Raw genomic sequence first — 14299 nt, forward strand, 5'->3', positions numbered from 1 at the left:
CAGAGTTGTTCTTTCACACTCTTAAGTTTTAGAGAGGCAGGCCCCCAAGTGAGAAAAGCAGCAATGGTCCAGCTCATAGATGAGCACATTTCTCTCACTCTGGGGTTAAGTATCAGGAAAGTCTCTGTTGCCTTCCACCTTCATGACATTCTCTACTAACAACTCTTTTTTTTAAAGATTTTATTTATTTATTTGACAGAGAGAGACACAGTGAGAAAGGGAACACAAGCAGGGGGAGTGGGAGAGGGAGAAGCAGGCTTCCCACTGAGCAGGGAGCCCGATGCGGGGCTCGATCCCAGGACCCTGGGATCATGACCTGAGCCGAAGGCAGACGCTCAACAACTGAGCCACCCAGGCGCCCCTCTACTAACAACTCTTTCAAAAAGTATTACCTGTAGCCATATTTGGACCTTCCTGGGCTAATTTCACTGGAATAAATTAGAAAATAAAAGGCATTAAGTATGCCTAGCTGCCAATGAAGAGTACAATTCTCAAAGGATTATTCTAATTTAGTTTCCAAAATTAAAGTATTTTTTAAAACTACATGAGCATAATATAATTCCTAGTCTAAAACTATTTTATTATTCCTGGTCTGAAACTATTTTAGATATACTTACTGGGAGCATAGCTTCAGCCCATTCTCCATGTCCTCTCTGTAGAAGTTTGATTCTTTCCAGATCATAACAAACTTGTACAAGATCACCCACTTGAAACTGTGAGGTACCTCCTTCTGCACCCTGAGCAGCATCACCACTTCGGACAATGTTTGCTTTAGTGAGAACAGCAGGATTGAAGGTCCACCTAAAAATCAAGCCAAAACTCAAAATTTAGGTAAGTTTACTTAATTTTAATACAACACTCTTAGCTAAACACTGAAGGGGAAAAAGTCTTGTAACACATCAACAGAGTAAAGCAATACTTTGCAATGATATCCTGAATGATACGTATTTCTTTTTATAATTGTATTATGGGAATTTAAGAAAAGACTTATCTGTAATCACCACACTAATATGATATACTTCTGTCTAGTTTTCTCTTGCATGTTTTAAAAATTATTATAAAATACACTCATTGTTAAATATTAAAACATTTCAGAAACATATAAAGTGAAATTTCTATTTCACACAAACACACCTGGATCACTATTTCCTATCCCACTACTAACCACACTGTTAATATTCATTGTGGCGTCAACTATACTTCAGTTAACAACAAAATCTAATGAAATTGGGACAAAAATACCCCATTGTGCATCCTTGAAATCTTCTATTAGTGTGTTAATATTTATAAGGTAGAGAGTTGTTTCCTTTTTCATAAACAGGAGATTTTATATATATATATATATATATACACACATAGATCTCTTTTTCAGTGTGACAGGCATAGAGCTACTTATTTCAATTCAATGGCTACAGTAGTCCATTGCAACGTTATACACTAATGCAGTTAGCCATTCTCCTACTGTCATTTAAAGTATTTTCAAATTTTCACTATGACAAACAGTATTATAAAGAACATCTCTGCATGAACATCTTAGTGCACATGAGGTCAGTAATTTCATTAGTGATTCTTAAAAAGCTACCTAATCACAGTATATATTTGTTTACAATTCTGATAGAGCCAAATTGCCCTAGACAGTGCACCATTTCTCCATACCATTAATAATCTCGGATAAAAATAGTATCTAGTTTTAACTTGTCACACATGGGTATTTCACATGATTATAATCATTGCCTCAAAACAAATCTGGATTCTGATTTCTTCTTTGCTACACACAAGCATTTTTCTATGTTGCTACCATCTTCATAACTACCATTTTACTGACTACTTAATATTCTATCAAATAGATGTCCCACAATATATAACACAACATTTCTCCCAGTCCTATATGTCACTCCATAGAAAAAAAGGTTCCCCAAACAAGCTTTTACAATATAACATACTCCCCCTCCTCCCCTTAATTCAAATGGTCATCAGCATATAAAAGACTCTGAGAGGTCATAACATATAAAAACTTGTTACTAAGTTCTTATAACCACGTAAGCAAACTTTTCTTTCTAAAGCAACCACAAAGAGAAAGAAGTGTCTCTGACCAGTTAAGAATAAAAATCAGATATGCAAACATTTCCTTCCAGCCTTACAATCACAGTGCTTTTTACCTTGCTCCTAATACTCCAAAACTGATGAGACCTATGACAGCGCTGGGGCACGGCAGCACTCCCTCAAGGTGTTACCTCTGCGTCCAGTGCTGCCCTCTCGATGAAAACGCAGTCCGTCTTTTAAACTCACTCCATAGGTAATTATCTCTCTGAAGCTTCCTCTGAATTTGCCTCGTTGAAATTACCACTCTTCTTTTGCACCTTCAGAATACCCTGAATACTCATCTACCATAATTACTTACAGCATTTTAGTGCAGTTATTTCTGGTTTTGTCTATCCAAACTAAAAGCGACACCCCTTCAAAGCAGAGGACCATATCTTAATTGTCTTTGTAATCCTAGCACTAATCACAGGGCTAATATAGGACAAGTACTTATTACATTTTTGTTGAAAAAAGAGCACAAAAAAGATTATTTTATAGAATTCAAATGTCATGTTACTGTTGACACTACTGCCCGAGAAAGAATTTTGACCAAGAAAGAATTTGGCAAGTAATAATCCCAATTTATCTTAACATTTCCAAACAAGGTAACACAAAATGTCAGTAAAAAGTAAACCTAAATGTTTACATGCTAATCTGAACTTAAGTTGTGTAAATTTAAGATTATTTCCTTCTCTTTTTATTAACAGCTTTGAGATATAATTCATATACCATACAATTCACTCATTTAAAGTGTTGAACTCGGTGGTTTTAGTATATACACAGCCTTATACATCCAAGTACTATCAAATTTCATTTTCATCACCACAAAAAGATACTCCAAAACGATTAGTTGTCGATCCACATTTACCCCTCACAGCCCAGCTCTTAACAACTAGTAATATACTTTGTTTCTACATATTTACCTATTCTGGATATTTTACATAAATCACATAATACATGACCTTTTGTGACTGGCTTCTTTCACTGAGCATAGTATTTCTTTTCTTTTTTCTTTTTTTTAAGAGTTTATTTATTTGCTAAAGAGAGAGATAGAGAACAAGCAGGGGGGAGCAACAGGCAGAGGGAGAAGCAGGCTCCCCAGTGAGCCAGGAGCCTGATGTGGGTCTCGATCCCACTGGGATCATGACCTGAACCAAAGGCAGACGCTTTACTGACTGAGCCACCCAGGTGTCCCTCACTGAGCATAATATTTCAAGATTTATCTATGCTGCAGCATATATCAGTATGCCATTCCTTTTTATGGCTGAATAATATTCCATTATACGGACACATCATATTTTGTTTATCCATTCATCAGTTGATGGACATGTGGGTTGTTTCCACATTTTGGCTGTTATGAATAATGCTTTGACAAACATTCAAGCATAGGTTTTTGTGCGGACACATGTTTTCAATTCTCTTGAGTATAAACCTAAGAGTGGACCCGCTGGGTCATATGCTAACTCTATATTTAACATTTTGAGGACCTACCAAACTGTTTTCCAAAGCATCAAGACCACTTCATATTCCTACTATCAATGTATGAGGATTTGGTTCTAATTTCTCCACACCTCACCAATACTTTAATTATATACTCTTTTATTTTAGCTATTCTAGTATGTGAAGTGGTATCTCACTGTGATTTTAAATTACATTTCCCTAGTAACTAATAACATGAGGCATATTTTCATGGGTGTTAACTCCTAACTCATACTGTGACTGTACTTGGAGTTAGGGCCTTTAAGGAAATGTTAAGATTAAATGAAGTCCTAAAGGTGGGGCACTTATCCACCAGGACTGATGTCTTCATAAGAAGAGGAACAGACGTGGGAGATGTCTCTCTTTCTCTCAGCATGCATAGAGAAAAGGTCACGTGAGGACATAGTGAGAAGGCAACCAACTACAAGGCAGGAAGTAGTCTCAACAGAAACCAACCCTGAGGGAACTTTGAACTTGAACTTCTAGCCTCCAGAACGGTAAGAAAATTAATTTCTGTTGTTTAAGCCACTCAATCTGTAGTATTTTATTATAGCAGCCTTAGCAAACTAGCACAATGCAGTTATTGGTCATCTTTATATTTTCTTTGGAAAAAATGTCTATTCAAATATTTTGTCCATTTTTTAAATGGGTTGGTTGTCTTTTATTGTTGAAATAATTTCTGTTGTTTAAGCCACTCAATCTGTAGTATTTTATTATAGCAGCCTTAGCAAACTAGCACAATGCACTTATTGGTCATCTCTGTATTTTCTTTGGAAAAATGTCTATTCAAATATTTTGTCCATTTTTTAAATGGGTTAGTTGTCTTTTATTGTTGAATTATAAGAGTTCTTTATATATTCTAGATACAAGTCCCAAATCAGACATATGATTTGCAAATATTTTCTCCTACTCCATCACTGTCTTTTCACTTGTTTCCTTCAAAACACAAAATTTTTAAACTTGATGATGTCCAATTTATTCACTTTTTCTTTGGCTCTCCTGCTTTGGGGGTCACATGTAAGAAACCACTGTCTAATCCAAAGTCACACAGATTTATACTTATGTTTTGTTCTAAGAGTTTTATAGTTTTAGCTCTTACATTTAGGTCTGTGGTCCATTTTTTACTTCATATATATTTTTTTTTTTTTTTAAGATTTTATTTATTTATTCATGACAGAGAGAGAGAGAGAGAGGCAGAGGCAGAGGGAGAAGCAGGCTCCCCGCAGAGCAGGGAGCCTGATGTGGGACTCAATCCCAGGACCCTGGGATCATGACCCGAGCCAAAGGCAGACGCTCAACCGACTGAGCCACCCAGGTGTCCCTTTTACTTCATATTTCTATATGGTGTATAGCTGGGGTCCAATTTTATTCTTTGCATGTTGATAACTAGCTGACTCAGCACCATTTTCTTTTCATTGCAGCTTTATTTATTTATTTATTAGAGGTATAACTGACATATAACATTAGATTAGTTTAAGGTATACAACATAATGATTAGACGTTCGTATGAGTATACCTCATTTTATTGCGCTGCATAGATATAGCGTTTTTACAAATTGAAGGTTTGTGGCAACCCTGTGGTGAGCAATGCTATTGATGCCATTTTTCCAACAGCATTTGCTCACTTCCTATCTCTCTATCACATTTTGGTAATTCTCAGTTTTCAAACATTATATTTGTTATGATGATCTGTGATCAGTGATCTTTGTTTTTGTTTGTTTTTTGTTGTGATCAATGATCTTTGATATTATTACTGCAACTGACTTGGGGAGCCACACCCATGTAAGACAGAGAACTTAATCTATGAATGTGTGTGTTTTTTTTTTTTTTTAAGATTTTATTTATTTATTTGAGAGAGAGAGAAAGCATGAGGTGGGGAGGGTCAGAGGGAGAAGCAGACTCCTTGCTGAGCAAGGAGCCCGATGCGGGACTCGATCCCGGGACTCCAGGATCATGACCTGAGCCGAAGGCAGTCGCCTAACCAACTGAGCCACCCAGGTGCCCTAAATGTGTGTGTTTGGACTGCTGCAAAGACCAGAAGTTTGCCATCTTTACCATCTTTCTCCCTCTCCTCCAGCCTCCCTATTCCCTGAGACGCAACAATATTGAAATTAGGCCAATTAATTACTCTACAATGGCCTCCAAGTGTTCAGGTGAAAGGAAGAGTCACACATCTCTCACTTTAAATCAAAAGCTAGAAATAATTCACCTTAGTGAGGAAGGCATGTCAAAAGCTTATATAGGCTGAAAACTAGGCCCCTTTTACCAGTTAGCCAAATTGTGAATGCAAAGGAAAAGGTCTTGAAGGAAATTAAAAGTGTTACTCCAGTGAAAACATGAATGATAAGAAAGTGAAACAGTCTTATTCCTGAGATGGAGAAAGTTTGAGTGATCTGGATAGAAAATAAACCAGCCATAACATTCCCTTAAGCTGAAGCCTAATCCTGAGCAAAGCCCTGATTCTCTTCAATTCTGTAAAGGCTGAGATGAGGAAGTTACAGAAAAAAAGTCTGGAGCTACCAGAGGTTAGTTCATGAGGTTTAAGGAAAGAAGCCGTCTCCATGACATCAAAATGCAAGATGAAGCTGCAGGTACTGCGTAGAAGCTGCAGCAAGTGATCCAGAAGATCTTGGTTAAGATCATTAATGAAGGTGGCTACACTAAACAACAGTGTTTTAATATAGACAAACAGCCTTCTATTGGAAGAAGATGCTATCCAGACTTTTCACAGCTAGAGAGGAGCAGTCAATGCCCAGCTTCAAAGCTTTTAAGGACAGGCAGACTGTCTTGTTAGGGGCTACTGCAGCTGGTGACTTTAAGTTGAAGCCAATGTCATTGACCATTCTGAAAATCCTAGGGCTCTGCTAAATCTACTCTGCCTATGCTCTATAAAGGGAACAACAAAGCCTGGATGACTGCATATCTGTTCACAACATGGCTGATTGAGTATTTTAAGCCCACTGATGAAACCTACTGCTCAGAAAAAAAAATTCCTTTAGAAATACTATTGCATTGACAGTGCATATGGTCACCCAAGAGCTCTGATGGAGATGTACAATGAGACAACCGCTGTTTTCGTGCCTAATACAACATCCATTCCGCAGCCCATGGATCAAGGAATAATTTTGACTTTCAAATCTTTTAATTTAAAAATATATTTTTGGGAGCATCTGGGTGGCTCAGTTGGTTAAGTGTCCGACTCTTGATTTCAGCTCAGGTCATGATTTCAGGGTGGTAAGATCGAGCCCCGAGTCAGGCACCCCACCACAGGGAGTCTATTTGGATTCCCTCTCTCCCTCTGCCCCTGTGTCCCCTCGCCCTACACTCTCTCCCTCTCTAAAATAAATAAATCTTTAAAAATAAATAAATAGGGGTGACTGGGTGGCTCAGTTGGTTAAGTGACTGCCTTTGGCTAAGGTCGGGGTCCCAGGGTCCTCGGACTGAGCCCCACATCAGGCTCTCTGCTCAGCGGGGAGCCTGCTTCTCCCTCTGCCTCTCCCCCTGCTTGTGCTCTCTGTCAGATAAATAAATAAAATCTTTAAAAAACATGTAAATAAATAAATAAATAAGGTAAAAATACATTTTTGTAAGGCTATATCTACCATAGATAGTGATTCTTCCAATGGAATTCAGCAAACTGAAAACCTTTGGGAAAGGATTTGCCATTCTAGATGGCATTAAGAACATTCATGATTCATGGGAAGAGGTCAAAATAGCAATAGTATCAGGAGTTTGGAGGAAGTTGATTCGAACCCTCATGGATGACTTTGAGGGGTTGAGGATTTCAGTGAAGGAAGTCATTGCAGATGTGCTGGAAACAGCAAGAGAACCAGCATTAGAATGGAACGTAAAGATGTAACTGCAATGCTGCAAACTCATGATCAAACTTGAATGGATGAGGAGTTGTTTCTTATAGATGAGCAAGGAAAGTGGCTTCTTGAGAAGGAATCTACTCCTGGTGAAGATGCTATGGAGATTGTTGAAATGACAACAAAGGATTTAGAAATTACATAAATTTGGTTGCTAGAGCAGAGGCAGATTTTGAAAAGACTAATTCCAATTGTGAAAGAAGTTCTACTGTGGGTAAAATGTTATCAAACAGCATTGCATGCCACAGAGAAACCATTCATGAAAGGAAGAGTCAATCAATGCAGCAAAGTTGCATTCTAATTTCTGTCTTAAGAAATCGCCAAAGGGACGCCTGGGTGGCTCAGTCAGTTAAGCATCTGCCTTCGGCTCAGGTCATGACACCAGGGTCCTGTGATCGAGTCCCGCACCATATCGGGCTCCTTGCTCGGTGGGGAGCCTGCTTCTCCCTCTGCCTGCTGCTCCCCCTGCTTGTGTGTTCTCTCTCTGACAAATAAATAAATAAATAAATAATCTTAAAAAAAGGGGGGGGGAGAAATTGCCACAGCCACCCCAAGCTTCAGCAACCACCACCCTGATCAGCCAGCAGCCATCAACACTAATGTGAGCAACAAAAGATTACAACTCGCAGAAAGCTCAGATTGTAGTTAGCATGTTTTAGCAATAAAGTATTTAAAATATAATTGCACATTTAATAGACTACAGTATTGTGTAAACATAACTTTTATACACACTGGGAAACCAAAACTTCATCTGACTTGCCTTATTACAGTGGTCTGGAACCGAACCTACAATATTTGCAAGGTATGCCTGTATGTATTGTCAGCATCATTTATTAAAAAGACTGTTCTTTCCCCATTGAACTGTGTTGGACCCTCGTCAAACACCAAATGACCTTAAATGCAAAGGCTTATTCTCAAACTCTCAACCCTGTCCCATCAATATACATGCCCATCTTATGTCAGTAATATACTGTCTTGATACTGTAGCTTTATCGTAAATTCTGAAATTAGGAAGTGTGAGTCCTCCAATTTTTTTTTTTTCTTTTTAAAACTGTTTTGGCTATTCTGGGACACATGAATTTCCACATGAACTATAGAATTACGTTGCCAATTTCTGTAAAAAAGGCACTAGGGTTTTGATATGGATTGCATTAAATTTGATTAGTTTGGGGAAAACTACCATGTTATATGCTGAATTATGTCCTCCAAAAAGATATGTTGAAATCCTAATCCCCAATACCTCTGAATGTGACCATATTTAGAAACAGGGTCTTTGCAGATGTAATCAAGTTAAAAGGAAGTCATGCTGGATTAGGATGGACCCTAAATCCAATGAGTGGTGTCCTTATAAGAAGGTCATATGGAATCAGCTTTGGTCATTTTCTATGTAAAAGATTTTAGAATTCCCATGAGCTCAATTAACTTCTTTCTATGTTTTCTCAGGGTTCTTTCCTCATGGATGGTTAAGCTACAAATATTGACTTGACCAAAACAAAATAGTGGAGTTAGGGGATTGTTTATGTGGCTCTCAGTCTCAAATGATTTTCTACAACCGGCTGAGAATAACCAATCAGAGACTGATTTGAATGCATTTGAAAATAAAATCTGTACCCAGAAAAAAAAAAAGGAGGTCATGTGAAGACACCGGGACACACAGAGTCACAGAGGAGAAGGTCATGTGAAGACAGAGGCAGAGAAATGACTGATGCATCTGTAAGCCAAGGAACACCAAGGATCGCCAACAACCAGCAGAAGTTAGGAGAAGCATAGAAGAGATTCTCCCTCAGAGCCTCCACAAGGAACCAATCTCACCAACACCTTGACTTTGGACTTATAGCCTTCCAAAACTGTGAAAGAATAAAGTGCTGTTGTTTAAGCCACCCAGTCTGTGGCAATTTGTTATGGCAACCCTAGGATACTAAAAACACCATCTGAACAATATTAGATCTTCTGATCCATAAACATGAGATGTCTTTCCATTTATTTAGGTCTTCCTCAATTTCCTTCAATAATGTTTTGTAGTTTGCAGTGTACAAGTCTTGCACTTTTTTTTTTTTTTTTAAGTAATCTCTACAGGGGCACCTGGGTGGCTCAGTTGGTGAAGCATCTGCCTTAAGGCTCGATCATGATCCCAGAGTCCCGGGACTGAGCTCCATATCAGGCTCCCTGCTCAGCAGGGAGTCTGCTTCTCCCTCTGCCCCTCACCTGGCTCATGCTCTCTCTCTCTCAAATAAATAAAATCTTAAAAAAAAAAAAAAGTCTCTATATCCAATATGGGGCTTGAACTCACCACCAAAAGATCAAGAGTCACATGCTCTACTAACTAAGCCACCCAGGCTCCCCAAGTCTTGAACTTCTTGGGCTAAACTGATTCTTAAGTATATTTTTTTGTGATGCTACTATAAATGAAACTGTTTTCTTAATTTCATTTTCAAATCGCTCATTGCTAGTCTACAAAAATACAGTTGACTTTTCTACATTGATCTTGTATCCTGCAACTTTGCTGAACTCACTTATTAGTTCTAATAGTTTTTTGTGAATTCCTTAGGTTTTTCTATATACAAGATCATGTCACCTGTGAACGAAGATGGTTTAACTCCTTTTCTCTTACTTCCTCCTTTTATTTCTTTTTCTTGCCTAATTGTCCTGGCTAGACCCTCTAGAACAATGTTGAATAAAAGTGGGGGCAGACATTTTTATTTTGCTCCTGTTCTTAAGGGAAAAGCATTCAGTCTCTCACCAACTGGGTATGATGTTAGCTGTGGGTTTTCATAGATGCCCTTTACCGGGCTGAAGAAGTTCCTTTCTGTTACTACTTTATTTAGTGTTTTTATCATGAAAGGGAGTTGGATTTGGCAAATGTTTTTCCCCATCTTTTGGTATGATCACATGTATCCTTAAGATCTGAACACAATTAGAGCTAATTCTACACTCTGGTAAACAACTTAATGTTAATTGTTCTCATTATCTATATATAATTCCTCCCCTAAAGAACCTCAACGACTTAGTTTCTTTATGTATATGTCAGTAATAAAGCTTTGACAATTATTCAATCGTCTTTTTTTTTTAAATACTGCTTTTTCTTTAAAATACAACCGTATCAGTAAATTGAATATATTTTAGCCCTTAAGAGCAAATAAATAAAAGGCTCCAAGAAACTTGCAACCTAGAGGTAAAATAAATCACCATTTTCATATACAACAGGAGACCTAAACAGAAGAATAGCATATGCATACACCAGGGAGAGTGGAATATGAGAGAAGGTTCCTAAAACACATAAACTCAGTATTTATAGGATGCAGAGGAGTTAATCCAGACAAAGAAGGAGAAAAAGATATTGCACATAGAGGAAATTATATGTGCAAAGGTACAGAGTGAGGAAATGTATGCAATTCTATGTTACTAATAAGGACTGGTATATGTTGGGGTGCCTGGGTGGCTCAGTCGGTTAAGCGTCTGCCTTCGGCTCAGGTCATGATCCCAGGGTTCTGGGATTGAGCCCCGCATCGGGCTCCCTGCTCGGCTGGGAGCCTGCTTCTCCCTCTCCCTCTGCCCCCACCCTCCCCCACTTGTGATCTCTCCCTCTCTCTAATAAATAAAATCTTTAAAAGAAAAAGAAAAAAAAAAGGACTGGTATATGCACACGTCTGTGGCAAGAAAAAGCTATGTTACCAAGAGATGACTCTCTAGAGACACCGGCCAGCGTTCCAATTTTATTCTTCTCATTCAGGGTAAACTGATACAGTCCATTGTGAACAAAGAACTTTTTAGCTATATTTAATCTAATACTGATACAATGTATTCTGCTCCAGCAGGAAAAAAAAAAGTACACAGAATATTGTGTCATAAATATATTCATATAAATTCACATACATACCACACACACACTCCTTTTCATTTGTTCCATTCCACTTTACCAACATATTCTGGATTTTTATCTACTAATAGCCAGCTTTAAGGAGTATTTGATTACAGCACATTATTTGCTTTCTCGAAGGCTCTTTCCTCTATATACTAACTTTATTTGCCATTACTAAAAATTAAGAAATATTACCAACCTATTGCCACTTGGATACTGTACTACAATGTCATGATCTTCATCAATGCCACAAACAGTTCCAGTTGTAGTTAAAGTTTCAAACATGCCATCAGTCCATCCTCCATGACCGTGCTGCAAAGACTGTACAATTTCTAGGTCAAGATCTATATTTACCAGGTCACCAATCTGCAATCCACCAGGATTCCTATTGCCATTTTGTTCACCTGTAATTACAGAGGGAGTTGACAAAGGAAAAGGAAAACCACAACAGCATCAGGCAACTGCATTATTTTTAAATAAAAACAAGCTCTAGATATTTTAATCTTAACCTAATCTTAAAATGTTTTGAGAATATACTGTAAGTACCAGATTCTGGAGCTAGAGAACATCAAAAATAAGAAAGAAAACAATCACAAGACTCACAAATTGAAATAATGTGATGATTTATAACAACTGAACAAGAGCAGAATCTATTAGACTATGCAACCCTTTATCAAAGTACAAAGTTCTGGGTTTTGAAAATATTCATTTTTCTGCCTGGATGACTTGTTGACTAACCCTGCAATAACTACACTACAATTACACAGTTATTGAGGTTCAATAACTAACTACAGCCACAATAACTAGCTAGAGAATATGAAAGAGAACCTTGAAATTATTTTCTTCTCTGAACTACTTAGTACTATTTTTTACCAAATGGCCCTTGTGATTTTTTTCCTAAGGAACATTTTTAAATATTTAAAAGCCCATTCCCTAGATTATTTTCAAAGCTAGTTCTGGGACAAAGGATTCATGATCATAAAACACCATGATGATGGATCCAAAATATGTATGTTGATTCTAAACTTTTCCTATGAAGGCAAGACATAAAACAAGAAAGTTTCTGAGAGCAAGAAAAAGGGATGATCTTGTCAAAAATATAAGTATTTCTTCTACATTCTCCTTTAAAAAAAAAAAAAAATAAGGGTATGCTGTAAGAAAACAGCACTCTTTGGCCAAAAGGGAAATAAAATTATTTAAAAAGAGGAACACAGAGTTCATATGAAAAGGCAAGCATTCACAGACTAAAGCCTTAATTAGAAGAATGTGGTAAATATTTACTGTGGCAGCAATAAAGAATCTATAATATGAAGATAATTTTGTTTTCTTATCCTTTTTTATTTTAATGACACATGAAAAATTATATTTATTATATAACCTTAATGTTCTATTTTTGTATTTAGAAGGCAATTTTACAAAAATTCTAAGGAATTTATAAGCATTAAATTGTCAGAATCTGGGGCGCCTGGGTGGCTCAGTTGGTTAAGCGACTGCCTTCGGCTCAGGTCATGATCCTAGAGTCCCGGGATCGAGTCCCGCATCGGGCTCCCTGCTCGGCGGGGAACCTGCTTCTCCCTCTGACCCTCCCCTATCTCGTGCTCTCTCTCTCTGTCTCATTCTCTCTCTCAAATAAATAAATAAAATCTTTTAAAAAAATAAATAAATAAATAAATAAATAAATTGTCAGAATCTATCATCAACATGTAAGAGATACTGAAAGTCTAACAAAATTTTTCAACATGTTTATAACTAAAAGACAAAGGTTTCAAATATATTATGACATATAAGTGGTGTATCAATTCTCAAGACATGACAACTTTTTGAGAGTCTAAATAAATAAAAAAGAACACATACTTTAAAAACCAAAATAAGGGGTGCCTGGGTGGCTCACTCATTAAGCATCTGCCTTCGGCATGATTCCAGGGTCCTGGGATTGAGCCCCGCATTGGGCTCCCTGCTCAGCTGGAAGCCTGCTTCTCCCTCTCCCACTCCCCCTGCTTGTGTTCCCTCTCTCACTGTCTCTCTCTCTGTCAAATAAATTTTTTTTAAAAATCTAAAAATAAATAAGTAAAAATAAAATAAAATGGATGACCAGTGAGAAAATAATTTTCAAAAAAATAATAATAAAATAAAACCCCAAAAGTATCTCCTTAAATAACTTTTTCAAAACCCAATTTAAACATTTTCTGATTCCATGAACTCTGACACACTATATAGTAATTTTCACTAGTCTGCTGACTCACCTAGCACAGGGCAGTGATCTCTGTAGAAAGAACCTCCTTTGGCATCCTGGACACACTTGAGATCAGACTAAGAAGAAAAGAAACCAGAAAAATCACGCTTGAAAACTTCAAGTATAGCTCAGTACCTAAAATAGGCAAAAATGTTCATTCAGAACATACCCTCAGCAAAAGAATAGCTCTAGGTTAACAGTCACACTAAACACTGCTTTCAAAAGCACCCATCAAAAATTAAAAGACTGATCTTCAGATAGGTCATACTCATTTACTTTTAGCTTTCCTTGAAAGTTCAAAATTAAAATGCCTCGATCTTTACCATTAAAATATTTTCAAAAACACATGACCACAACAAATACCTAGTATTTAAAATGTACATAACATATTCCATTTTAAAGATACTTTTACAAAAAAAAAAAAAAGAGCACAACTCATTTGTTCTTTTCAATCAATTTTATGACATACACAAGGCAGGTATTAACTAAGTTAATAAAGAAAATTATCCAAAACCAAACAGCCAGAAAATAGAAAAGGATGGGACCTAATCCAGTCTTCTGGTTCCTTAGCCAGTTAATTTTCCTATTTATGTAAACTTTAGTCCTTACTTCATAACTTGGTTAACTCAAGTTCCTTTCCATTTAGTTTTTATAAGAAAACAAATTAAGTATCTGAATGGGGAGGCAGTTGTGATATAATCAAAAGTATAGAAAATGTGAACTTAGAAGAGCAAACTTGGGAGTTACTATAAAAATTCAGATTTACTTAAAAGTGCC

General features: G+C 37.1%; 1 protein-coding gene across 2 annotated transcripts in view; it reads right to left on the bottom strand.

The window, feature by feature from the left end:
• Positions 1 to 14299, bottom strand: part of MIB1 (MIB E3 ubiquitin protein ligase 1) — a 129678-nt gene that overhangs the window by 83393 nt on the left and 31986 nt on the right. For both annotated transcript variants that reach the window (XM_081801526.1, XM_081801527.1), the window contains exons 5-7: positions 13533 to 13599; positions 11489 to 11693; positions 618 to 801 (exon numbers count right to left, since the gene is read on the bottom strand). In XM_081801526.1, coding sequence (XP_081657652.1) covers positions 618 to 801; positions 11489 to 11693; positions 13533 to 13599 — 456 coding nt within the window. The remainder of the gene's footprint in view (positions 1 to 617; positions 802 to 11488; positions 11694 to 13532; positions 13600 to 14299) is intronic.

Source organism: Leptonychotes weddellii, chromosome 13 (assembly GCF_054177405.1).
Source record: "Leptonychotes weddellii isolate Sample4059 chromosome 13, ASM5417740v2, whole genome shotgun sequence".
Classification (NCBI taxonomy): Eukaryota; Metazoa; Chordata; class Mammalia; order Carnivora; family Phocidae; genus Leptonychotes; species Leptonychotes weddellii.